Source organism: Ammodytes marinus (genome assembly GCF_949987685.1).
Source record: "Ammodytes marinus genome assembly, chromosome: 16".
Classification (NCBI taxonomy): Eukaryota; Metazoa; Chordata; class Actinopteri; order Uranoscopiformes; family Ammodytidae; genus Ammodytes; species Ammodytes marinus.
The window spans coordinates 15,383,013-15,410,079 of record NC_137220.1 but is presented as its reverse complement, the minus strand read 5'-3'; the positions used below and the strand labels follow the sequence as shown (position 1 = coordinate 15,410,079).

The window sequence follows — 27,067 nt, the reverse complement described above, 5'->3', positions numbered from 1 at the left end:
TCAAAATCAGTGAATATCCTCACAATCCGCTACATGTCCGTACTGTGTGTCTGCTAAAAATAATACACAGCTTGCCCGTTTACACGGCTCTGTAAAAGGGCATTTGGTTGGCTACAGTGGGCCCACTTTGTAAACATACCCTTTGTTTACTTATTAGTTTACAGAGCCTAGGCTGTGTTTCAACACTTGATTTTGTTCAGCGCGCACACACAGTATGGACATGTAGCGGATCATGAGGAGATCTATTCTCTGAGTTTTACAAAAAAGTGGATTTTGACAAAAAGCATTCTCCAGAATCACTCACTCCACCTTTACCTTAAGTCAACATCTTAACATGCTGCAGTTATCAGTTCTGATGCTCCTGCAGCTTTAAATCTCCAGGTTGGAGGGTGATGAGAGATCCTGTCTCTGTCCTCTTATCAGGCCTGGAAGCACTCTCAGCTGAAAATGTCAAATCCTCCCCCAAAGTTACCGGGCTCTACTTTTACAGTCGTCCTACTCATTTCCCTGAATGGCCTGAGGGGCTCAACTGGCCCTACAAGACTATAAAGTTTAAAATATGACGCTAATCATTACTGCTACAATAATCTATGATCTGAAGAAGACTTATTTGGCATACTCAAACCACTGATAATGACAGTTGAATTCAATATTGAAGAAAATCACATTACTGAGATGAATGTAATGCCAAATTATCTAGATACACAGAGATGGATGGATAGTGAATATTCCTATGAAAATATAATTCATATAGCAACACTTAATAGCTGGGAGTATATAGAATAAATACACTACATGAATGAAACGTGTGTACAGAAAGACAGAATGGAGGTAAGGTGTACAAGTGGGTACAATTGCTCTAAAATGCGTTCCAGTGTAAGTAATAATGTATGTGCAAAGTTAAAACTGTCCCATAATAGCAGTGATGGAGGAAGTTTTCAGATTATTCACCAAAAACTAAACATTTTGATAGACTTTCATATGGTGAAAATACTCTGCAATTAAAAGTCCTCAAGTGTATGTCGATCAACCATGCAAATAACAATCCACTAATTGATTAAATCATTGAGTTGTCTCAGCTTTAGGCCTACTCCTATTTAGTCACGTTTTGTGTGCAAACATCTTAATTTGTAAAGTAACTTTCAACTAAAGTTGTTAGATAAATTAAGTGAAGTGGTCCTACACTAATTTTCTCTGAGATCAACGTCAACCCTGAGAAGAAGCCATTCCTAGCCTACCTAAAAAATGAATAGGCCTGCAGTAATAAATAATTCCACCACTGGAAGGCAATCCTGTATTGTTAATAGCGGGCAGGATACATGATAGGAGTTCAAAGAAAAATGTAAAATTAAACACAAAAAAGGCCAACGGTGATAGGACCTAGGCTACCACAGTAAAATATGATGTGCAAAACAACTCAACCAATTTGAAGAGGGAGTTCCTATGTGTGCAATCTCCATCCAAACATCTTCACCGTGTGTTTCTCTACTGGACTGCCCTCGGTTTGCGTCCTCTCCTCCATCCTTCCCTCCCCTGCTCTGCCAGCTGGGCTGCTCCTTGAACGCACCTCCCTCTTCCTGAGTGGCTTCCCCCACAACACTTTTTGTGTAGTCGCTGCAGTGAAAGAGAGCGAGTTCAACTAGCCAGAGTCCAGTCCCCGGGTCAGGGCCCTCAGTCAGCCAGTTACTGCAGCGCGCAGGATTTCATCGGACAAGGACTCGGGTCTGTGAACGTAGACTTATAACACCATCACCGCTTCTTCTCACGGACCGATCTCCCCAACAGAGCGGGGGCTGCTCGGTGTTTTTATTTAGCCTGTTTATATATTTATTTATTAAAGGGGTCCCACTCATTATTTTTCACAACACGCCCCCATCCTCAGGAGCATACCGTGCAACTGTTCTAATCCAGTCACTTCCACGGTGAACGAAGCAACAGGTTGTGCTGTGAAGGCGAGCAGAGCAGAGCCATGCCGAGCAAAAGCCAGTATCTGCGGCCCCGGCTGTGCACGCTTGACAAGGGGGACAACGGCTACGGCTTCCACCTCCACGGGGAGAAGGGCAAGACGGGCCAGTTCATCCGGCTGGTGGAGCCCGACAGCCCGGCGGAGACCTCGGGGCTGAACGCGGGGGACCGCCTGGTGTTCGTGAACGGAGACGACGTGGAGAACGAGAGCCACCAACAGGTCGTGTCCCGGATACGAGCCACCGTGGGCCGCCTGGAGCTGGTGGTGGTTGACCCGGACACGGAGCAGCTGCTGAAGAAGCACAACATGAAGTGTCTGAGGGAGTACGTCCACGATGGGGTCCCGTTGCCCTTCGACGAGGAAGAGGAGGAAGAAGAGGAGGGGGAAGTTGTGGGGGATGTGGAAGTGATGGACGATCGGGATGAGAGGGACAGCAAGAGGGAAGAGGTGGAGGAAGAGGAAGAGAAGGAGATGAAGGGGGAGGAAATAGAAGTGGAACAAGAGCAGCAAGAGGAGGAAGAGGAGGAGGAGGAAGAGGGGACACCCAGGGAGTCCACGCCGGTCCCAGAGAGCAACGGTGGAATCCACAGGCAGCTCGAGAAGAAGCTGAGCATCAACTCTGACAAGGTGAGTCCACACACAGTTGAACAACTCATGATCTGTGCACAGGTGTCCTGCCAAAAAAGTGATTTCAGTCAAATACAAATTAATTTTTTCAGCACAGCAGGGTCATGCACAGACACTCCAAAGGGCCAGGGGCGATAACATTTTAAAAAGGGCAGCCCCATCAACGTGAACAAATGTGGGGCCCAACAGGGGTCTGGACTGGAGGCCTGTGCGTGTGTGTGTGTGCGTGTGCGTGTGTGAAATTAGGTTGAAGAGTTTTTAGTTTTGTTTTTTTAAAGATTATTTTTGTGCATTGGATGAATATTAGTTTTGAAACACGCCCAAATGCCCCTCTGATGTAGTAGAAAAATGCACACCATAGTGGCAGATCCAATAGTTTTAAACTTCAAGAGACACCCACCCGCCTTCAAGTGAGTTAACATTTGTCAATTGAGCGATTTCAGACGTTCTGTACAAATGAAATGAAGTACATGGTCTGGTAGGACCAGGCTGGTCAGCTGTGGACAGCGAGAGGACAAAACAACTTGGTTGTGGTTTTTCGCACTAAACTAACGCATGTCAGTCTATTGAATCTGTTGCTCTACCTTTTTTTCCCCAAGGTAACTTATTGTGTCACCACACCAAGGTGCAATACATGGCCTTGTATGTCGTATAGAAAGTGACCAAAACACATCTCAATCCAAGCAGTGGCCACTTGTTGCTGTGTATGCCCCTTTTTATCTGCCTTTGACTCAGTTTAGGTTTGTGTGTGTGTGTGTGTGTGTGTGTGTGTGTGTGTGTGTGTGCGTGTGTGCGTGCGTGCGTGCGTGGGTGCGTGTGTGTGTGTGTGTGTGTGTGTGTGTGTGTGCGTGCGTGCGTGTGTGTGTGTGGACCAGGGTTCATTAAAAAGCACTTGATGAGAAGCAGGGCCCTCCAGTTTGGAACATCTGTGTGCCCCCCTTACTGTTTACCACCAGTGGCTGTTTGTTTCTGTCTGTGTCCAGCTCTCCTCCTCTTCCTCGGTACATAGCCGTTGATGTCAGAGAAGAGGACATAGTGTGCGGAGAGACATAAAGACAAGCCTGCTGTGCTCCTTTCCTGTCCCTTCTCCATGTCACTCTGTCTTGTCAGTGTCTAATAGCATCGTAAACAGCTGCATCTGTTTTTCTGTCCATGTAATGGCAGGTAGTCTCCCTTCTGGCATTCGTATGATTTTTAGTGTAGACGGCAGGATCATAACCTGCTGTTCAATATCACATTAAAGTTGCACTATGTAGTTTTGGTGGAGGGGGATTTTTATTTATTTTTTACATTTGCTGAGCCTTCCGTTAGTTACATTAAACATTTTTCTCTACATGCAATTCTTATCATTTAATATTTCTATCATCATAAATCAAGACAAATGTATTTTTAGGCACCTGGAACCAAATGTAAGACTTGAATGTGTTTCTGAACAAAACTGTGGGCCCTGCCTGCATGCTGCTGTAAACAACAACAATAAAAAAGGACATTTTCGGGTAGCTTTCTTACTTCAGGGTACCAGGGATCCAATTTCCTGTGATCACGTGAGCTTGTTTATTCAGTTATGAGAATATACCTTCAAAAAAAATTCACTTCTTTGACACATCCAAAATTACATTGTGCACCATTAATGATCCCTTGTAAAACAATTGTATCTACTTTACAAACAAGATGCAATATAACTAAGTTATTATTGAGCTTCAGAGTTGCTGTTAGCAAGACTTTTAGTACCTTGCACAGAGACAGGCTATCTGCTTCCCCTGTAATGTCAAGTTGTCATGTTTTGACATTTTTCGTAGAACGTTTTTTATTTTATTTTAAAACAGCAGTGTAATAAAAACTTACACATAACCAGGGCATTTCAGAGTTATGTTTCTGGTATTTATAATAGGCCTACCTTTTTTCCTATTTCTTTTTTCATCCCGCCCACACTTGAGCACTGCTGGGTTGTGTTGTTTGCTCTAGGAATATACATCGATTGTTCCTGTGTTTGCTCTTGATACTCTTTGCAGATGGCTTAATGGAGCTGCAGCAGTGCAATTCAGACTGGCACGCAACCCAGAGGAAAGTGCCATTGAAACAAACAATAGTGCGCTTTTCATAATGACTACTCTGATTTTTTTAATTGCAACAGCCTCCCAGACATTGATTTGTTGAGCAAGAAATCTGGCAAAGCTCACGTAATTATTTGTATGGTGCGTTCACAAACCCAGGAGGAAGTTACTTAGTTAGGGACAGAAGATACAGCTAAGAGTGTCAATGTGTAAATTGGACTGAAGGGACGCAGTTTAGAGTCTGCCGTGTCTCTATGTTACAGTCACCTCAGGGTGTGTTTTTTTTGCCTTCACTCCACTCTTTCTGGAATTTTCTCCCCTACATCCTGTCCGGCATTCCTGTGCCCGAGCCTTGTGTTCCTGCCAATGACACACACACACACACACACACACACACACACACACACACACACACACACACACACACACACACACACACACACACACACACACACACACACACACACACACACACACACACACACAGAGCTCAAACTCACAAACACACTAATGTACAGCCTTGGAAGACAGACAGGCAGCGTTGGTCCATCAGTCGCACTGACGTCCGCACTCTGCCTGTCTGGCCTCTTCTGTGTAACGACACTAAAGAGGTGTCGAGATTGCGACACCTTCTCCTGATAAACGAGGAGCCTTGAACCAGGTTGCCATGGTTATGATGATGCCGCGTGCGTCTATGTATGTGTGAGGATGGTGGTAGACCAAAGTGAGACAGGGATGCAGGGTCTGGCACTAAGAGAAAAAAAATGGAGCTAGTGGTGCTGAAGAGCCAAACATGGATCGTGGTCCAGGGGAAGAAAAATAGGAGCTGCTGTCGTCACCACGGAACAAAACACACACATATGAAAAAAACACATCATGGGTTCCAAAGGTCGTTTTGTTGTTTACCAGGCAGTAAAAATGTTTTACTCTGCAGTGGATTCTCCCTCTTAGCTCATATGACTTATGTAGCTAATCCAGGAACAGGGGCTGTGTTGTCTGTCTTTACTTTTTTTAGTTTTTCATTTACATTATTTCAGTCAGTTTACAGCGCCGAAGCGCAATTTCCAATGAGATCCATGCAGTGTGCTACTCAGATTTTAAAAGTTGGGGGGAAAAACACACTGCAGTTCGATCAGTCACCGGTATGAATAGATAGCCTGAGTTTTGGTATCGGCAGGGAAAAGAATCAGTGGAGCCCTCTTTTCCCAAAAAGACAACATTTTGGAAATACCTACCTCATTTGACCATCCGAAGGCTCATGTTAGCTTTACATTCACATTTGAACACGTTTTTATACAAAACAAGGACTGTGGGTAAATGACAAACAACTAAATGTTTGTCTAAAAATACTAAAGTTTTCATCCGCACTGATGAAAAGCAAATTATCCACACACTAGATTTGTTGATCATTCTGTAAGAAATGAAAATCACTTAAACTCTTCAAAATCGGTGATGATTTCCCAGTGAAACCAATGAAAAATGAAGGTCCGTCATCACATTCACACTTTTGCTCTTTCTCCAGTGATTCATTCAGACTGAACAGAGTGTGAGGAGAGTGAGAGGTTTTTGGGAGTCTTCCATAATCACTGCTGACTGCTTTTACAAGGCTGCTAAGGTTTACACTAATTACATGAGAGGAAGAACGCTTGTGTTGGGTGAAATTGACCACGGCTGAATGAGATCTGCATAGTAAACTGGCAAGTGTTCAAATAGTGTGTGTATAATCTCCTCGTAGGTTAGTATGGCTGTGTTTGATGTCTCTAGATAGAGGACACTCGCACTGCCGAGGTCTGAAATCAGACAAGAAGGCGACATTACGTTGGTTGTCGCTCATCCCCTATAATCTCAGCCTATAATTTGCACAGTAATTTAAAGCGCTGCTTATACAAGACCTTGAAGCCTTCAAATTGCTTCCACCACTCATGGCTTGGCTTCTCATAGGTTTTCATGCAGTCCTTCGACTCCGTGCTGCGACGTGCTTTCCCTAAACAAATCATCCTCAAGCTGTCGAGTGGGTGTATTCGCTCTATATTTGTATACGCTCCACTGTATAGCCTTCAGTGCATGGACTGACAATGGTCTTCTTAATTGGCTTTTCGGAGCCGCCTGTAGATCGCTTTAACAGTCCAGTCGCTGTGTGTGTGTGTTTCTGATTTAAGTTTCTTTTGGGGGACCCACACAATACTCAAGATCAGTTGATTAGGGACGGCCTGCGCAACTGGGGGAAAAAAGACAAAAGCCAAGTCCCCAATTGGTAAAACGCAGATTTTGGGGTCAAGGCTTAATAGTTTGGGGTTAAGGCTAGGCACATAAAATGAACGTGTCTATGGTAAGTCCCCAAAAGTGACCTAAGAAAACATGTGTGTGTCACCTGTCACAAACTCTGATGTGTTTTTTTACAGTTAGGGCATTCAAATACCTTTTTTGACCATTAGCCGGAATGGGGTTTCATTATCTGTCTCTCTAATTTAAGGCACATGGGAGGGTAACGTCACTTCCGTGTGAAATTCCTATGTCCTGTCCATGTACAGTACCTTATTCCTCAGAATAGCGTCGCTGTGCATACAGTATGTCAAGCAGATTTACTCACGGTTTTAGGGGTTTACTTTCCTCGAGTCCACATTCACTTCACATCTGATGCAATGCATTCAGGAATAGCCTGTGGATACGAATTTTCTGTTAATAGAATAAAACGTCACCTTTTTGGATTCATTTGTCGTGCATCAGAGGCAGAAATAGCCACACCTAGAGTGACTGTTTGAGCCAGGATGGTCAAGGCAGGGTGTGTCCTCTGGATGCCTGCTGCTGTTTCTGGGAGTCTTGGCCTGTGCGCAGACCCCGGGACGTTTGCGCTGGTTTCCTGTCATTGTTGTCGGTAGGAAGACTCCCTCTCCCCACCCCCCACCCTCCAAGAATGAAGTACATGCTCAAAGGTTAATGAATATGGCTGCGTTCCAATACCCATACTTTCTGCTATTTAGTATGGTAGAAAAAAGATTTAGGATGTTCCAATTCTTGTGGTCAGATTTAGTATGCTTAAAAATACCTGGATGTCTGCTAGATACAGCCGAGATTTATTTGTGTTGAAAACAGCATGCTATTTGGGTGATTCTGACCCACAATCCAGTGCACACCAGAAGTGACATCACATCAACGGAACCACTGTATGAAAACAACCAGGGATGTGACGGATATAAAAGCTAGAGGCAAGATCAAGGTGTCATGTTACGATGAAATAATTAAGTTAAAAAGTATGTCCGAATTGTATGCCTAAAGCATGCTAAGATTCTTTTTATGGTCAGATGTAGTATGTAGAATAGAACAAAGAAAGTTTGCGATTTTGAAAGTTTTGCCTGTCTCACTGTCACACTCCTATACAGTATGACATAGTGAAGTGACTCAGACGCTGGTTAAACAGCCATTCCTTGTTTCAGTTACAGACACTATATCGTGGTTCAAGTCAATAGTATCTCCGGCCGTATTTCGCTTTCATTAAAGCCACTGCGACAAAGCCAGGTATTGTTCATGCTTTGTTTGGGTAATGGGAGTGCGGGCCATTTGAGCTTGTTGTCTCCATGATTCACCCTGAAGCAGCCGGCCACACGCTCCCTTAGCATTTGCTGATTCAGTGCTGGGGATTTGCCGTACTTTAAATTTGTTTTGTGTGTGTGTGTGTGTGTGTGTGTGTGTGTGTGTGTGTGTGTGTGTGTGTGTGTGTGTGTGTGTGTGTGTGTGTGTGTGTGTGTGTGTGTGTGTGTGTGTGTGTGTGTGTGTGTGTGTGTGTGTGTGTGTGTGTGTGTGTGTGTGTGTGTGTGTGTGTGTGTGTGTGTGTGTGTGTGTGTGTGTGTGTGTGTGTGTTTGCATGTGTGTTTGCATGACGTGCATTTGAGAAAGTTTGGGAGGCACCGGCTTTCCCTCTCCTGGCTCTTTGTTGATTGTCATGCTGCGTGTAATGGGAAACGGTGCCCATGATAAGACAGTGTGTGGGGGCGTCAGTGTGTTTCTACTCATAGGTTTGTGCATTTGTGAAAGTAACTTTTTTCCCTGTGCCTGTTTGCTTATGAGAAACTAAAAGGGAAATCTCAAAATGTGTTTTGCAACAGCTGGGTGTTAGGACAACAACTTCCCATCAGAGACTGGATATCTATATCACAGTGAAAAAAATACATGTGCTGTAATAGAAATATTTTATTCATACCGCCCACCCCTACTGAGTGATACTGCCTACACCAAATATCACAGCGAAATGCATCATTGACATTCATGTTCTTCACTGTGGCAGTTAAATGTAGTTTAATGCTCTCAATATAAAAGTGTGTACTACAGAAATATATAGCCATTAAGATCAGGAAAAGGTAACAATGAATATATACACCAAACCCACTCTCCATATTTCTAAGCAGCCTCATGCAATGGCCCCATTCTCTTTATTTAGTTATCGCTATGTGCTCACTCTGTGTTTTATTAACCGTCACCAGACACTGGCATTATTTACATGTTACACACACGTCTCTTGTCCAGCGGCTTTCACTGGAGTAGCTGTTTTTGTGTGCATTACGGGCGGGAATCCCGGAGTAACTCATGATACAATACAATCAAAAAAAAATTGCCAACAAAGATAGTGAGTATCGGCAGAGTTATGCACGACCGTCGTTCATGCACAAACCATTACATTAACTGTTTAAGAAAGAGTTGAAACAGTGTCTGACCCAAAGAGTGTAGAGAATTGTAAATATTTGTGGGGCAGGTTTTTGGTATTTTTATTAGCAGACAATGGAGCAGGAAATGAGAGAACAGTGCAGAGGGCATGCAACAAAGGTCGGTCTGTAACCTTAAACGCTTTTGAACTATTTACTACTTATTTGGGAAAAAATAAGCCTATACATACCATTGTTCAAATGTCAGGCAGTCATGAACTAGAAACAAAGGGACACCCATTCTAGCACAACCCAATAGAACATTACATCCCTCTATTGATTATGGATGGAACAAATAATCAATGGTGGGTGATTCGCACACAGTTTTAAAAGTCATATTTGCAAAATCAAAGCACGAATGCTCTCTCTAAAACTTCTTGGCTGTCAGTCATAAACAACAGCACCACTGTCCCGTCCCCACAGCACACAGAACACTGTGGCCCAGGTCATGGGTTTGAACCTGAACCCCTGAACCCATGTGTGTGTTTGTGTGTGGGTGGTGGTGGGGTCGCTGTGTGATTGGGTCCCTACATGGGATACTGTACCCAGACTCCACAATGCCACATTCCATTTCCCTCTGGCGTTCTGCTGAAGGTTCACCACCCCTAGGCCGGACAATGAGCCGGAGGAGCCGCGCCCTGCCGGAGGGGGGTGGAGGGGGAAATGACTCGCTGTTCGCCCTGAAAATAGACTCACCCCCCCCACTCCCCCCGCCATGTCCACCTCCCTTCCCACCGTTACAAGACAGAGACGCCATACATACATTGACTGAAAAAAATGAATGTCTTCTTGCCCATTGAACGGTACCAAACTCCAGGAAATGAAGAAAGAATGGATCCCAAAATACAAATACAATTCCAATCCACTGTTAATACGTTTTTTTCTCTTCTTGGACACTCTTGTTATCTTGTGTGACAGTATTTTGTCGACCATTTCAGTTCGTCCACAAATTCGGTCCAGACGGAAATATCTCAATCACTTTAGGATGAATAGTGTTCAAGTTTTGAACATACATTAATATTCCCCACTGGATGTATCATGGACTTTAGTTATCCCCTGTCTCTTCTTCTTGCACCACCATTAGGTTGACATTTGGTCTTGAAATGTCTCAACAACTATCGCACAGACTGCCAATTTGGTTCAGATATTCATGTATAACCTGAGAAGGGACTGCCAAAACTTCAGTGATTCCTTCCCTTTTCATGAAGCAGCCAAATTGCTACTTTTGTTGGTGACCCAAGGCTTTATTTATGTCTGTAATATGTGTGTGTGATGTTGAGATATATCCTATCTAGCTACAAAGAGAGGCAAATCCTCATTTTACATTTTGCATGCACTTGGGGGGGGGGGGGCGAAATGCAATTTCCAGTCACTCAATGAGAAAAAAGATTAGAGGAACATTCAATAATGCAACACAACCGCAAGGCACGTTATGAGTAAAGGGCATGACTTCTTTCTGAGTGGGAACTCTCAATCTCTTGCCCACTGCTAAGGCCTTTGCCGTCTTTACTGCCCACACAACTAAAAGCCGGAAACAGTGGCCGGGTGATTGTGGAGAACCATTTATGGAAATGTAGAAAATCCCAACAACAGAAGGAGAGCAATAACCAATGATGAAACACTAACGGTGCAGCGTACCAACGTGGGAAGGTATGGAGGTTGTCAAGCTCATGCTATCGTTTAGGGTTTTGGATCTGCAAGGGTGGAGGGTCAAGGACAGGAAGACTGGACGAAGAGATAAAACTTGTTGACTGCTTGCTTTGTGGTGGGCGTTCAATTAGGAATTTTTTTTAAAGAAAAGAAAAAAGGGAAGGCAAGCTGGGCGGACAGGCGAAAAATGCAGAAGACACTCGAGTAAAAGCAGAACCTGCGTTTGCAAAGATCTTAAGGCCAATGTCCATTCTGGTAATCAAGAAGACCACTCCCTTTGGCCTTATCAGTGCCTGTATCCCTGCTGTGCTGACTGACATTACTCTTCTATTTTCAGGGCCTTTTTGTCCTAAAGAGTTTCTTGTAATGGGAACCCTCAGCAGAACCTTTTCTTTAGTGTCTTTTGCAGAGCCAGTTTGTCCCATCCTCAAATGGATGGTGGGAGGGGGGGACAGTAGGGGGCTTTGTTCCCTCCCACCGCCTGCTTTGCAGCTGGTTTCAACAGTCCAACTTGAAATCCAAAACCCCGTCCTGCCTGAGAGAGTGGTGCGCTCTGTACACTCCGAGAGTAATAAACCTTGTTGTATGCTAGGTAAAAAAGGAACCAGGTTGACGCGTTCAGGTTGAAATCATTAGTGAAGTCCGTCCCAGAGGCTGTTAATCTCCGTCAAACATTACACATGACAATCACAAGGCACAGGGAGGCCAGCGGGTTTTCGTCATGTCACTGAGTAACCATGGAGCCTGGCAGTGTGTCACTTGGCCGTTTTTTCTTTTATGCTGATCAAAGGGGCCAAACTCATGGGAGAACTGCCCTCTCTTATTAGAGCGGCAGGGGGTGAAGTAAACAGCAGAAGGATAAAGAAAGAGAGAAAGAGAGAGAGAGAGAGAGCAATACGTAGAGATGAAAGAAAGGCTGTTTTGGATGACCTATCTGCACGCACAGATCAGCTGACTGTGACAGGTTCGAGGTGATGATTTGCAGGACTCGGGAGTTTTTACCTGACTGGCCTGAAAGAAAAGCAAGCCGTTTTGGAAATGAAGAAAAGCAGTGGAAATGTGTCAGTGTGAGGTGTTTATGTAATTACAGGACATTTCAACTTGTGAGCTTTTATTTTTGTATTGAGTATGAGAAACAAAAAATAAGCAGTCAGACAGTCAGAGCTGTGCAGAAATGACACAAGCCTACAGTAACACACACTACACTCCTAAGCTGTACTGCATGTGTGTTGCTTTATTAAGGCCTGTTGTCATGTCACACATCGTCAGTCCGCTGGAAAAGCACAGGGAAAATATGAAGGAACTGGCAGGCTGTGTGGCAGAGCTGCGGCCGCTGGCATCTCTTTTCTCACACAAATCCTTCACACACACACACACACACACACACACACACACACACACACACACACACACACACACACACACACACACACACACACACACACACACACACACACACACACACACACACACACACACACACACAGAATGTTCCCTCCATGCCATGAGACTGAATGGCTGGCGGCTACAGCGCTCCTCAGCAGGAGAGGCTGGCAGATGCAAATCTCCACTGGCTCTGGCAGTGGGTGTTAGACATGATTGATAGGTATTATGGAGGTAGTTGGTTGCATTTGATGGTTTCCAAATATGCTAATCAATCAATCTGCCAAAACACTCACCTGTGGGTACCTTGGAGACAACAGCATGTTCTCTGTGCTCCGGTGCTCTTTGTGAGGGGGAATATAGCCTACACGTACATGCTGACATTTAATCTTTTTTTTTAACATGACCCTAGGGGTGGCATTTGCACAGACTGAAATATCTTGACAACTTTTGGATGGATTGCAATAAAATGTTGTGCAGGTGGTCGTGTTCCCCGGAGGGTCAATCCTGTTGATTTGGGGGAATCTCTTTCTTTTCCTGCAGTGGCACCATGAGGTCCACTTTTGGATGAATGAATTATAATAATTGTGCTTGATTCTCCGCACACAGAGCGCGTCTGGAGTCTCTTGATGTATCTCTGTAATATGTGAAATATCGTTTATTCATTGAGAATGTTGTTAACTACATGAAATAGAGTAGTTAGCAGATGCGATGCAATTTACAAGGCAGCCGTGTGTTTTGAGAATGTTAACATGGGTCCTGGTATTGTTTTGGTCTGATTGGTATTCAAAGCAATTGCTTCTTTGTCGTTGCCAAATCCCTCTGAAGTAGCAGCGAAGACAGAAACTACACTCAGACATGAAAAGAGGCTTAAGCCGATTAGAGTGAAGTTAGGACAATAGAGTCTAAGTGGACACAGTAATGATGTAATTCTATTTTCTACTTTACAGAATGTGGTTTCACTTTATGTGTACTGCTCAGTGTTACTTTACCTTGTATCCACCAAAGTCAGTAATAGTCAGTGGTGGCCTGTAAATAGTCAAGTACTTTAGTACACATTTAAGGAACTTTTTAATCTCTCTAAGAATCTTAACAACCATTAATGGTTAAAGTCATATGAATCCAAAACCCTTTTTGTCAAAATCAGCTCATACCGAGGCTTGTTGATGCCTCTCTTCTTTTTTTAAATTAGTCATCAGATACAGTTAGTTCATTCCCTGCTCTCTGGATATAGTTCATCCTCTTCTGTTTATTTTAACTATACTTCCCCACCATGGTGCATTTTTTTTTGTGCATACCGAAAACTTTTGGTTCATTTGTGTATTGATTTCTCTTTCATGACAGGAAGTTGAGGCAGTGAAGAGGGAAGCATATTGAAGGGAAGATGTGTCAACACTTCCTGTTAAACACTTCCCTGCTCAAAGGAAAGTTTGTGTCATGGAGAGAGAGTGTGTTAGTTTTTTTCTGATCCGAGGGGAACATTTCACACAAAACATTGTTGATGGAGATCTTATAGTTACACTAAAAGTGATCAAATATTGAGCTTGATGGTCGGTCAAACCTTGTTCCATCATTTGGAGAACTGACATGTGACCTTCCGCGTATCATGTTCTTGCTGATTGTTTTACGGGGATAAGTAAAGTACCAATGTTCCTGAATTAAGCTGGAACAACATTTAGTTGTACTTGCAGTGTACGTTAGAGGAACGACAGATAAGGCCTCTCAGTGTGCCACTCTGTTTTAAGCCACGAGCCACGGTTGAATGTACGTGGAGGAGTTAACGTGATATCAGTTCCCAACTCACAGAACGTCCCACGAATGTTCCTGCGGACAGCCTGTGTTATCTGTAACGTTATGGAGATGTTATATTGTATTCACGGTTCACAAGCGACGTGAGCAAAGTACAGCAGCGTATTGACGGGTGTGTGACGAATCCTCGGTTCCCCCTCACCGGCTCGTGCGTGTTCAGCAGATTCCAAGGATTTCAGCTCCACGTGGAAATTCTTCAGCCCTCCACTCCTCCCTGACACAAACCCTCCTCTGTTGTCCCTGCCAGGGCCTTCTCTCACCCCCTCTCTCTCTCTCTCTGGTGCAGGGACTCCAAACATTAGCCAGAACCCCCATATGCTTCCTTTTGAGTGTCCAACACTGGGCACACATAAGCTGGATAATTATAAGTTATGGATAGTGCTTTGCAGGGATTGAAAGTTCCCTACATTTTTGCTTGTTCTTTCATAAAAGAAAAAAACTCGGAATAAGAAGTTATAGAATTTCTGGCACGCACCAAATGTTATGTAAATGCTGCTTTACTCTGCCGTAATATAAAAGTAGACGGAAGAAAGTACCTGTTGGTTAATTCCAACGCTCAGAGGAGGGAAGGTCAGTAATTATAAGAAAAGTTCAAACATCAATTTGTGAAACCATCCATGTACGTGCTAAAGAAAAAGATAGAAAAAGATTGCACTTTTCTGTTTGGTCTTTACTTTGGCTCGCTTCTTTAACATTAATAGATCTTGCAAAGGGGAGGTGGTTTTGTTTGGAGCTTGGGTGTAGCACTAGTTGAGAGGGTAGGAACACTCAATCAAAGGAAACCACTTCTGCGTAATCAGTTCCTATTGTGATGAAGCTCTGCACAGGGCTCTCATCAGGTGCACATTCTGATCGGCAGGATACATGTTCAGCAAGCACACAAGCACACACACGCTCACACACACACACCCACACACACACACACACACACACACACACACACACACACACACACACACACACAGAGGACCACTCTGCATTGCTGATGAGGACAGAATGGCGTGACATTTAAAGTATCACATCTGAAGAAATGTGTGACAGTGAGATGCAAGATATGTAGACATTATGGTGAAATGACAGGAGTGTAAAGTAAAACTTCGACATTTCATGTTTTGAGCTAGATGATGATTAACAACGTTCACCAGACTTACAGCTTACAAGCTAGCGTAAAACTGTATTTCAAGTGTATTTCCCAATATGTCTCACTCCCTTTAAAGAAAGGCTTTTCTGATTTAGGTGTCCTTAAAGTGTCCTATCGTAGTTACAGATCACCTGTGCAGTTGACTGCTCTAAAGCCACATGAGTTCTAAGTTTAAAAGTTCCACTACTTCTCCTATGGAGCCAACAAAGTACAAAGTGCAGTGTGTTCACTTATTAATTCCATGTATTGTGTTTGGAAATACTATATTGTCCTCACAACGAGCTGATGTTATTCCTGGAAATGGTACCAAGGGTGACCCGCCGGAAAAGCCTTGTTAGTGCCAGGTGCTTCACTGGGTAAAAGGAAAGTTAATTCTTAGCGGAGGTGGGTGGGGGGTGTCAGCTCAGAACAATTGTCTTACGTAATCGAGTGAAGTGACGATCAGTCAGTGCTGGTGTCGTATTGGTGTTGTATGTGAGAGAAAAATGTTGAGTCAGTCCGCCTCGGTTATTAATGTAACTGGGCGCAGATCGTGTGTGTCCTGTGATGTGTCTTTAAGTAGCTTAAATCCATCAGTGTTCTGCCAGTACTTTCTGTGTAGAGTGAGTCAGTGGCACTGACTTATTTATAGAGGTTGTTCATTGTTTGTTGAATTGACAGAAGGCCGGAGCGCAACAGCCTTCTCTGATGTGGAGGGAGTGTCGGGTCAAGCATGGTCACAATGACAAAGTTTATCCTGACCAGTGCTGGTGTCTCTACTGAGCTCCAGAAGCCCTGTCTTGACCTGTTTAATGACAAAGCCATTCAATCTAAATAAAGAAAGTGCTTCATCCATACAGCGGAAGGGAGGCTATTGGTTTGAGCTAGAGTTTTTTGTTTTTTTCCTGAATGACAATACAGCTCCAACTCTTCCTGCCATCCCAGAGCATTGCTTGGATGGGTTGGGGCGAGGGGAGGGAGGAGGCAGATTCAGAGGTCAACACCCAGCTTCCATTGTCCTCCTTGGAGCCTGGAGTGGACTGCACCGGAACTGGTCCCTTTCCTCGAAGCCCCGCCAAGACAAATCTAACCCCCTCCCCAAAAAATCTCCCCAAGCCTTCTTCAGCCTTCACAGCAAGACCCTCCAATCACATGCCTCCGAGGCCCTCTTCCTTCCTGGCGAGCTGTTTTTAGAGTCACGTGGAGCCAAACGGCAGCTTAACTTTACCCACGATTGTTAAAAAACACGGCGCACAACACATCAGCATGCTGCAGCCACCTGTATGTTCAACCTGGGCTTCATATTCAAGGTTAACGACTCGCTGGAGCTCTCCGTCATCTTTGTGCCTCTTGTTCTCCCCGAACAGACACCCATGGTGGAGGTATTTTTATTTAGAGAATGTTGTTTTGCTCTGTTGACGCATGTTAACTGACACACTTGCCTTAACACCTTTTATGTTTTGCAGGAGGTGTGCCCTGAGCTGCGGCCACGTCTCTGTGTGATCCAGCGCGGGCAGAACGGATATGGCTTCAACCTGCACAGCGAGCGGGCGCGGCCGGGCCAATACATCCGAGCTGTGGACGAAGACTCTCCAGCAGAGAGGGCAGGCCTGCTGCCCAAGGACAGGATAGTACAGGTACTTAAAGGTGCACTGTGCATTTTCAGGGGAGGGGGGGTTTGTTTACATTTAGCAGAGCCTGCAGTTAGCTTACAAAACATATTTATTGTACATAATATACTCCTTTGTATAGAATAAGTAAATCATCATAAATCAAAACCAAATTATTTTGAGGCACCTGGAGCCAAACGTTAGACAAGAAATATGTTTGTAATCAAAACTGTGGGCCCAGCTGTTGTAAACAACAATAGTGAAACAGTAACTTGTCATGTAGTTTTCTAACCTCAAACAGTGTTCCGGGGATCCAATTTTCCTGTGAGGAAAGTTTGTTTAATCAGTTATGAAAAGTTACTTTAAAAATTGTTTCACCTCTCTGACACACCCACAGTTACATAGTGCACCTTTATAAAAGTTGTGATAAGAGGGACGTTCTGGGAAATTATTATTGTCCTGGTAAGATGGTTTAGCGCCACATGTTGGTCTGATAAGACCAAGACTTAGCGAGTGATCTTTATGGGAAGTAACACAGAAATATGTATCAAAAATTCTGCATCCTGATTAGTCTGCTGTACTTCCGCTCTAGACGGCCCGCAGAGTATTTTTTTGCTTGGATAAAAATAGAGAAGAATGGTTTGGTGCGTAATCAGGCCTCTCCTACATAGAGACAAACGTTTCTATGACAAAATAATGATTTTATTTTATTTTGATGCTTTCGAGCTCCGCTTATTGATTTCATAGTTATATGGTGTGAACGTTCCCCTGTGTATTATATTAAATCAAAATATATAATAAGGACATTTTATAGTGTTTGACGGGGAAATATATAACAGTAAGAAAGTAGAAGTTAGATGGGCTCAAGTTTTGTTAAGTATTGGTTGGTTATAAAGACTTTACTAGAGTACAGATCTGCGATCCCATGCTACTTTATACTTCTACTCCACTGCATTTCAGAGGTCAATATTCTACTCCACTGGGGTCTGCTCTGCCCTCCTCCTTTGTCTTTACAAATGTACACTAGACTATAGGGAGTATAAAAAAACAACAACAATGGGAATTACTGCAATTTCTAAATGCAGTGAAGGGTGCTCAAAATAAACTATGCATGGTACAAATCCGGTGAAAAGTATTCTCTTTGGGGCGCCCTTAGCTCAGTTGGTAGGGCGTCCCCCGCTTGGGCCTCGGCCAGCAGCGGACCCGGGTTCGATTCCAGCCCGCGGTCGTTCTCTGCATGTCACTCCCCTCTCTGCCCCATTTCAACTAAAAAAAAAGCATTCTCTTTAAGTGTGTTTGATAAAAGTGGATTTTGTTGAGTTGTTAAAGGTGCACTATGCAGTTTCAGGGTAGGGGGGATTGTTTACATTTGCAGAGCCTGCAATTAGTTTACCTAACTCTATCTAACTCTTAACTCCTTACTCTACATGTAATTCTTAGTATTGAATAATTTTATATTCATCAATAAAAAATTCATTATTTTGAGGCACCTGGAACCAAATGTAAGACTAGAATATGTTTGTAAACAAAACTATGTGCCATGCTGCTTTTCAGGTATAGATGTCTAACTTCAAACAGAGTTCCAGGGATCCATTTTCCTGTGATTAAAGTTAGTTGATTCCGTTACAAAATATTCACTTCTCTGACAAACCCAAAGTTACATAGTGCACCCCTAAGCTCCACAAATAGCTATAGACCACATATCTGTTTCTCTTGTCCTCTGATAGATATTACAACCACAAAACCTTACTTCCACTTATTACGTAAGTCCAGCAGGTGCAGAAGCAACTCACCATGAACCTCTCTGACTCATTCAATGTGATACATTTTTGCTAAACACCCTCAAATCAGAGCAGCGACGTGTCTCACAGATGTGGGTGATCATGCGCGCCTCCCTTCACTCCCCCATCGAATAACATTTGAGCAGCTCAACGCTCGGACGTGAACAACTGGGCGGAAAGTGTAAGAGCTAGAGGACTGACATAAAAAAGGAATTCAATACAATTCAATCCATTCAACCAACTTTATAATCCAACTATAGGAGCAGTTGGTTATGAGCAGGTTGTCGTAAGTAATAAGTGATACATAGTATGATTACTCTATGAGATATAGCTTATATTATTATCATACTGTGTGTACATTTAGCATTAAAACCACGTTATGTTGAGAATAAAAAAAATTTAACAAATAATTAGCTTTAAAAAAAAAGAGTTGCAGAGGGAATGAATGATTTGTAAAAGCGATATCTGAATAATCAAAGGAGCAGGGGGGCTAGATGGAGGACAGAGGTGCAGGTCTGTGTGAGAGTCTAGCGAGGGGTTTTCAGTCCCCCCCCCCCCAAAAGGGCCCCAGACAGCCACACCACCCACTGAGGAGCGGGGCTTTGTGGGGAGTGGACAGCCATTGTTGCTGCTGTTACTGGCCAAGCAGCTATTGTCCAGCTTCCTCTGTGGGACTGGCTTAGACATGCAGGTCCACCCTATGACCTAAACACACACACACACACACACACACACACACACACACACACACACACACACACACACACACCCTTCGAGACATTTCTCACATGCTTTCCCATGGTGATTTTCTTATCCCAAAGCACTCAGCTGGTGTTTGCAGGGAGCCACCTGACGTGTTACTGTATCCTAGAGAGAAAGTACAGCTGTCACAGTGTCACGCACAGTCCAGTATTACATGAGTCAGCAATTCTGGAGAACCCTTGTTGTCAATTTCAGTGAATTTATCCTCACGATACGCTACCTGTATGTACCGTGTGTGTGCTGAAAACTAATCTGATGTTAATACACTATGCTCTGTAAACAGGCATGTTGCTAGCTACTTTGTTTACATATCCTTTGTTTAAAGAGCAGTTTACAGATCCTATGCTGTGTATTTATTAACACTTGATTTTTTTTCAGAGCACACACATTATGGACCGTGATCGTGAGGAGATATTCACAGATTTTTGACAAATAGTGATTACCACAGTACGCTTTCTCCAGAATCTCTGACTTCACCTTTTAGATGATTGATTCAAACGTCAAAATAGGCACCAAAGAAAAAAAATGTCAGGCTATTGGGCTCATTGCGACGCTTGTTTTGTACCGTAGTGGTTTGAAGAATGTGTATGTGTGTGTGTGCAGTACGTGCATCTGTGTGAGGACGCGCAGGATTTCCTGCCCCGGAGCCTCTGGCAGACAAACACTGAGAACCAAATCCTGACAGTGATAAAAAAAAAACAGTTTGTTCTGTGGGAACAAAGACAAGACAGCCCCCCCCCCCCTCAAACCTCCACCCCCTGTGCTCCCAAAAAAACAGTAACAAGAGCAACTTTCAACATTTTTTTTCAAGGATTTAAAGTCACAGTGTGTGTTTTTCTCCCCAGGTGAACGGTGTGTCGGTGGAAGGGAAGACTCATTCGGATGTGGTCGCTGCCATTAAAGCAGGTGGGATGGTGGCCCGGATGCTGGTGGTGGACGCCGACACAGACGCCTTCTTCAAGAGGTGCAGAGTGGCCCCAACGTCAGACCACCTCACCGGTGAGCAGACAGACAGGCAGTACAAGCTACTTTTCAGACCAAAGTTTGCCTGGATGGCTTCAATTAGCTTTGTTATGTTTGGCTTCTTGTTCACTGTCGTCAAAAAAACGTGTCATTGACACTAAACGCTGCCTCCTTCTCCGTTCCTCCAGCAGATTCAAAGTCTGTCTGTCCCACATTGTCTTGGCTGTTTTCCCCTCTCTTCACCTTCATGGCCCCCTTCTTACTTTTCCTTCTTTTTCTCTCTGCCAAGATACCCAGAAAGAGCCTGAGATACTGGGCCACTTCCTGCACACACACACACACACACACACACACACACACACACACACACACACACACACACACACACACGCACACACGCACACACACACACGCAAACACACATACACAAACACACACACATACACCTCATGCTGATGCCCTGTGGAGAAACTTAATCTTTTAGACATTAGTAGATCAGATCAGAGATATCTGAGATGGATTGAGAAAGAGCTTTGTTCGTGAGGTGGCTCAACGCAGATTTCTTTTTTGCTCTCTCACACACAAACACACATTAAACTGTCATTTTAAATTGCAACTGACACCAATAACTTGAAATTATCACAAGAAATATTTGGATAGTTTGACCGAATAAATAACAATTTGAACAAGGTCAAGATTTCTCAATTTCCTGGACCTTTCAACTGCATCTCATTTTTTAGGATGGCTATTTTTGTTAGTTGTCATGGAGATGGTTTAGTTATGTATAGTTTGGCCTAAGTTTGAGATAGTAGTGCTATGGCAACACATGGGTTTTTAACTCCTTTAGCAGCTTGTGAAGGTCACTGGTTATGATTAAAAGCTCCAGAAAAGGTTTAATAAAAGGACCACTGGCCCAACTTCTTTTATCAAACTGCTTATTTTTATAAGATTAATAAAAGGATTGATTGATTGATTGATTGATTGATTGATTGATTGATTGATTGATTGATTGATTGATTGATTGATTGATTGATTGATTGATTGATTGATTGATTGATTTAATTGCAGTGTTATCACTTCACCTTCCCCTCTATCCAATAAGGTCACAGAGACTGGTAGGCATTAGGTGGACTAATAGTTGCCTTTCTCAGGCACTTTGACTTGACTTTGGTCGACCGGCCTTACTACCCCAGCCGCTAGAGGGAGCCATAGTACAGTTTGTGATATGGACGGGCTGTCCCTCCACATATGCCTAGGCAGGTGGTGTGTGTGTGTGTGTGTGTGCGTGGTGTGACTGTACTATGAGACCCATTATGTAAACATGTAATGGCAACAGATGGATTTTTTTAAATAATCCCATGATTATTAGTAAATGAGGGTGGATGAAATACCAATACATAGTGTACCATTAACAACATTTGTAGATTGTTAATGAAGCCAGTGAAGGCAAAGCCAATTTCGACTGGCTGCAACTACTGATTATTTTCTTTTTCAATTAATCTACTCTGTCTTTTCACGACTCATTTCACAAGTTTTGCCTATAAACTGCCTGACAATAGGGAAGTGTTCCCTGTTTATTTTCCCTCTGGTTTTGGGTCTAAGCACATTTTGCTGGACATATAAAACATAAAGAAACACAAGAATTGGCCACACAGTCTCTGACATGTACTGGAGTTGAAGTATAACACAAACAGAAAATGCAGAAAGATAACTGAATGGCCATCATCGAGTGATAAGCTAATGATTCATTGCTTCACGGTTTCCTGGACTCCGGTGTTCCGGTTAAAAATAATAATGTACAACAACAGTGCGAAAGATTCCTTGGGAGGTGTTTCCCAGGTAACTGCCCGCACTTCACATTATGCTGCCCACTCAGAGCACACCTGCCCTCATGACTCTTAACTTCAACACACACACCCACCCATCCATCCATCCACGTACACACACTCTCTCTCTCTAGCTGGCAGCTTTGTTGGTTTCCAAGGTGCTCACTCCAAGTGGCCTCTTAGCCTCAGGAGCTGGAGCTGTTTCAGGTCTTGGAGAGGGGGGACAAACACAAAAACACACACATACACACACAGAAGACCAAAGGAGGACTCAAATCTCAGATTAACTCTGAAGGACCAGCTGGCATCGCCAATCTTAATCATCATTAGGTTTCTTTTTTCTTTTTTTTCCGTGTGGACGATCAGAGAGATGGAAGGTAAGGGATGGGTCGGACCTGTGTGATGATTCCTGACACATGCCAGTAACTGCTTCTCAGACGTGACGTCTGTTTTAAAACTACATGGGAACGTAAGCACACTTTTTAAGGCGAGACACAGGCAGGTGAATCCGGTAAAAAATAAATTGACGTAAAGATATCATCATGGAGACTTTGCCATTGGATTACTTACATTTAAACAATATTTTTAGTTTTACAGTGTTATTCAGAAATGAACATAATATGTTGGATAAAGCCAGAGTTCAAATCTTTATTTGATTTTTACAACATATTAGTGTCCAAAGCTTTTACAGAAAAAGATTTTGGATGCATCCCTTTTTCATTAAATAAAGCAAAATAAATACTATGTACTGGTCGTAAAAATGCATTTTCACTACGGTTTGAAGAACAAAAAGTATCATAAATTAGAACAACATACGAACAAACCCCTCTTTAATGTAATCTGTAACGATTATGGAAAGTTTAGTTGATGTAAGTGCTTGAAAAAACAAAAAAAAACATTTTGCCTGCCGTGTCTCACCTCGTTCCACTATACAGCTATCTGATCAAGTGGAGGGATTCATTGGAGGAGGAGGAGGAAGGGGAACCTGTAGTAGGAGACCATGGGAGTAGAAGATGAACCATGTGTGTGAATAATAGATGATCTGCTCATACCTGTGCTATGTAATAGAGTAGGCGTTGGTGAAATGAAAGGTGAGCTGCAGAGAGGACTCTTGATCCAGCAGCTGCTCTGATGGTACCAGAGCGAGGGGACTGCAGGCATCATGACATGTCATCGGTCCTGACAGACAGGCAGAGAGAGTCGTATTAGTGGAGTCTGTGTGTGACTGGTTTGTCGTTTTCTGTTTATTCCTACAGGTCCGCTGCCCGAGCCTGTCATTAATGGAGGGATGGAGGAGAAGGTAAGGCAAATATAGCCTATGTCAGCGACACATGCAGGATGACGCTTTTCTTTAAATAGCATATCATTTGGATAGGATTAATCCTCTTATAGGGGAAAGCCAAATGTGGGATTTTCTTTTTGAAGTATGTGAGGAGCTGTCGGAGGCACAGAGGCAACTTCCTCCCTCTCCTTCCTGGTATAGAGAGAAAGACGGTTACATTTCAGCCTTCTGCCTTAGAAAAATACAGTGTAGCTCCTCGTAGGCCAAGGTCAACAGTGTTAGAGAGTGACACACAATAGTTTTTTCTAAGGTTTGGTTTGCAACATCTGATGTTTGAGCCGCTGGTGAGGTGAGTAATTAGTCAGACATACAGACGTGCGCCAAGCGGACTTTCCTGTGATTGTCTCAACCTTCTGGCAGTCATTGTGTGGTGCATTGTGGAAAAGCCACACCCAGGCAGCAGTACTCCATTAACTGTGAATTATCTGAAAGTGTTTGACCAAGGACGGATTGTGTAAATATACAAATCATCCATTATATAAAGTGGCTCAACCCACAGTGTACAATAGGTGCATATTCAAACAAGACACTTTTGAGTTAAAGAGTGACTGAATGACGCAGTTTCATCTTAATCATGCTAGAGTTATTTCATAATGTCTAATCCCAGTGATAGGCCCACACGTTGAGGGAAGCAAGGCACACAATCACACAATTGAAGAAATAGTTTGAAAATAAAAACCACAAATCTGCCCTTTTACAGGAGGTTTATGTGACAGGATACTTCTTGGTACTGAACAGTCTCTAGAAAAGCCAGGAAGTTAGGCTCCCGGCCAAGCAATAGTCTTCCCCTTTAAAACACTGAACAATCCAAATGACAGGTTAATCAATGAGCCTTAAAGTTGCTGGCATGCGGAAAATTGTGTACCCTTTGGACATAGACAGGCTAGATGTTTAACCATTTTTTGTCCAGTCTTAATGCTAAGCTAAGCTTAACAGCTGCTGGCTGAAGCTTCATAATTACTGTACAAACATGAGTGAAATCGATTTTCTCTTCCAACAAAAATATGGTAAACTTTTGCTGTGCTTTTCTAACCTCTTCCTTGGTTGATGGCGGCGTTACAGGAATGCTTTTTGTCTAGTTTTCAGGTGGACACACTATCTAGTGTCTACTATCAACCCTGATACATTTATGTATCAGGGTTATATATGCAAAATATAGCCTGACCTGGGCTTACCATTACTCAGGGACTGTGTGTGCCGCAGTGAAGTTACAAACATACACGTATTGTTGCGTAAAGGACGCTGGCTAAAAGCTGGGAGGAAGAGGGAGAGAGTGAGGGGTCATCTGTAAGGTAACAGATGAGGCCTTTAAAAAGTGTTGGGCTGAAGTGGGTTAAAATCCTTGAGTGTAAATTAATGTTCTTCGCTTGCTTTCAGTGTGCTTGAGACACTAATAATTGTCATTAAATTAAAACTGCAGGGATTAGAATACCTTGTCCTGCAGTAGTTCAGCTCATTTAAAGTGCTACAAAATAATGAGCACAACAAAAATTCTACCAGGAAGAGATGCAGGAGGTAGAATCAGAACATTTATTTAATCTTGCTTTAAACGCAGGCATAATTTTTCACGTATGCTTTACAATATTTTTTCTAAAACTAATGAGTTATTAGATGAGTATGTTAAAAAGTGTCTGTTGATGTAATTTCATAGGCGCTTCTAAAAAAGTTCAAGTTGCTTGGTAGAAAAAAGCAACTCAAATCCAAGGCTGCCTCCCTGTGTTACAGCTTGGTACTGCACCAAAGCTGAAAACACACACACACACACACACACACACACACACACACACTTGTTGAAACGTTACTCTCTTTTAGCTCAGTTCTTGTGGGAAATAAGGTGTCAATATATTTGATAAGTTGTCACTGTATATAGAATAAAGTGATGCTGATGCGTGTTCGTGTCCCCAGGTGAACGGCAGAGGGGCCAAGGAGGCAGAGAGGGACTCAACGCTGTCAGTCAGTCCTTCTCCATCCAACGCCTCGTCCAATGCCTCGCTCACGACCCCGCCCACGAACACCCCACCTGAGGTGCGTCACAGAAAAATACTCAGCACAATGACGTTATGCTATGTAAAAGAAACATTTAAGAAAAGAAAAAGAAAAAAACATAGTGCCGAATAACTTTTTGTTTTGTAACGCCATTTTTTTTTCCAGGGTTTTATCAAGGATGCCATCCCAGCGCTCAACCTGTCGCTGCAGCAGGTCAAAGAGCTCGCCCACCAGAAACGCTCCAACAAGAGAGCCCCGCCCATGGACTGGACCAAGAAAAATGAACTCTTCAGCAACCTATAGGGCTCCTCAGCTCATCTCACCTCTCACACACACACATTTTCTATTGATTCTTCCATCAGAAAGACATTTTCCAAATGCCATGACACTAAAAAAAAAGAGCAGTCTAACTATTGTCCACAGACAAATTCTCGCCGATCTGTAAAAATATATAGTATTCGTCTTATACTCTTCATGTTATTATAATCCAGATATTATACTGTATATGTATAATGTGCTACCAACAAGAGAGACGCAAATGCGAATGATAAGGATCTGGACCACGTTGACAATGTGGGTTCTAGTGTGTGTTTGAGTGGACCCTGACAGTACCTGCTGGCCAGAGTCTGGTTCCCGAGGAAACAAGGAGTGGTTTGATAGCCACCCTTAGTTTGATGACCCGCCTACTCTTGTACATTTAAAACATGTAAAGTGTCTTCAGTTAGAAAATACTATGGGACCAGACATGTAAAAACCAGCCAGACAATCAGCTTGTTGTATATCTCTATTTATCTTGTTGTTATAATATGTAGGGATCAAACGTCTGAAACAGGACAGGAGGGAAATTCACTTTCAGGTCATTTATTTCATGAGATTTATTTTCATTTTTTTTTGTAGATTACAGATTACATATCCAAGCCCTTATTGTGATTTTTTTTTTAAATATATCATTCCTAAATAAGGTTACTTTTCTCATAAAAATATTTCTAACATGAGAGTGTTTTCTGATGGCTTTAAACTGGAAAGAAACTGTGTTTTAAAGTGAGTTCTCTTATATTGTATATATACTATATATAGCCTATCATATGTCATGTATATTTTTACACTTTTGACATAAATTCCACTCTGAAATGAAAATGAGTTTATCTTGACCGTGTGTATCCATACTTTGTCCAAATACATGATACATTTCATTATTTTATAAAATGTGAAAAACAGCTTATTACTAGTAACTTATAACATCCTGGCTTTGCCACCATGTCCTCTGTGAATGACTCCTTTGTGCACATTTTGAGCAAGTGTAATATTTGTATTGCTCCCGGAGACATACTCTGTGAGATTTTTCAACATTTCTATCAATGTCTTAAACAACAATAACAGTTTAACTTTTAGATAATTTATCAGTGCTTCTTTTAGATTCCTTGCATTTTCGAAAATGAATGATTGAATTTTATTATGAGTTTTTTTGTAGCATGCAGTAAGTGATTTATA

General features: G+C 42.9%; 1 protein-coding gene across 1 annotated transcript; it reads left to right on the top strand.

Moving 5' to 3' along the window:
• Window positions 1-1,674: 1,674 nt before the first annotated feature.
• On the top strand, window positions 1,675-27,067 carry nherf1b (NHERF family PDZ scaffold protein 1b). Its single transcript, XM_080043663.1, has 6 exons — window positions 1,675-2,593; window positions 16,773-16,943; window positions 20,305-20,458; window positions 23,505-23,548; window positions 25,496-25,615; window positions 25,742-27,067. Exons 1-6 carry the CDS (start codon window positions 1,970-1,972, stop codon window positions 25,877-25,879), a joined length of 1,251 nt encoding a protein of 416 aa, XP_079899789.1. The 5' UTR covers window positions 1,675-1,969; the 3' UTR covers window positions 25,880-27,067.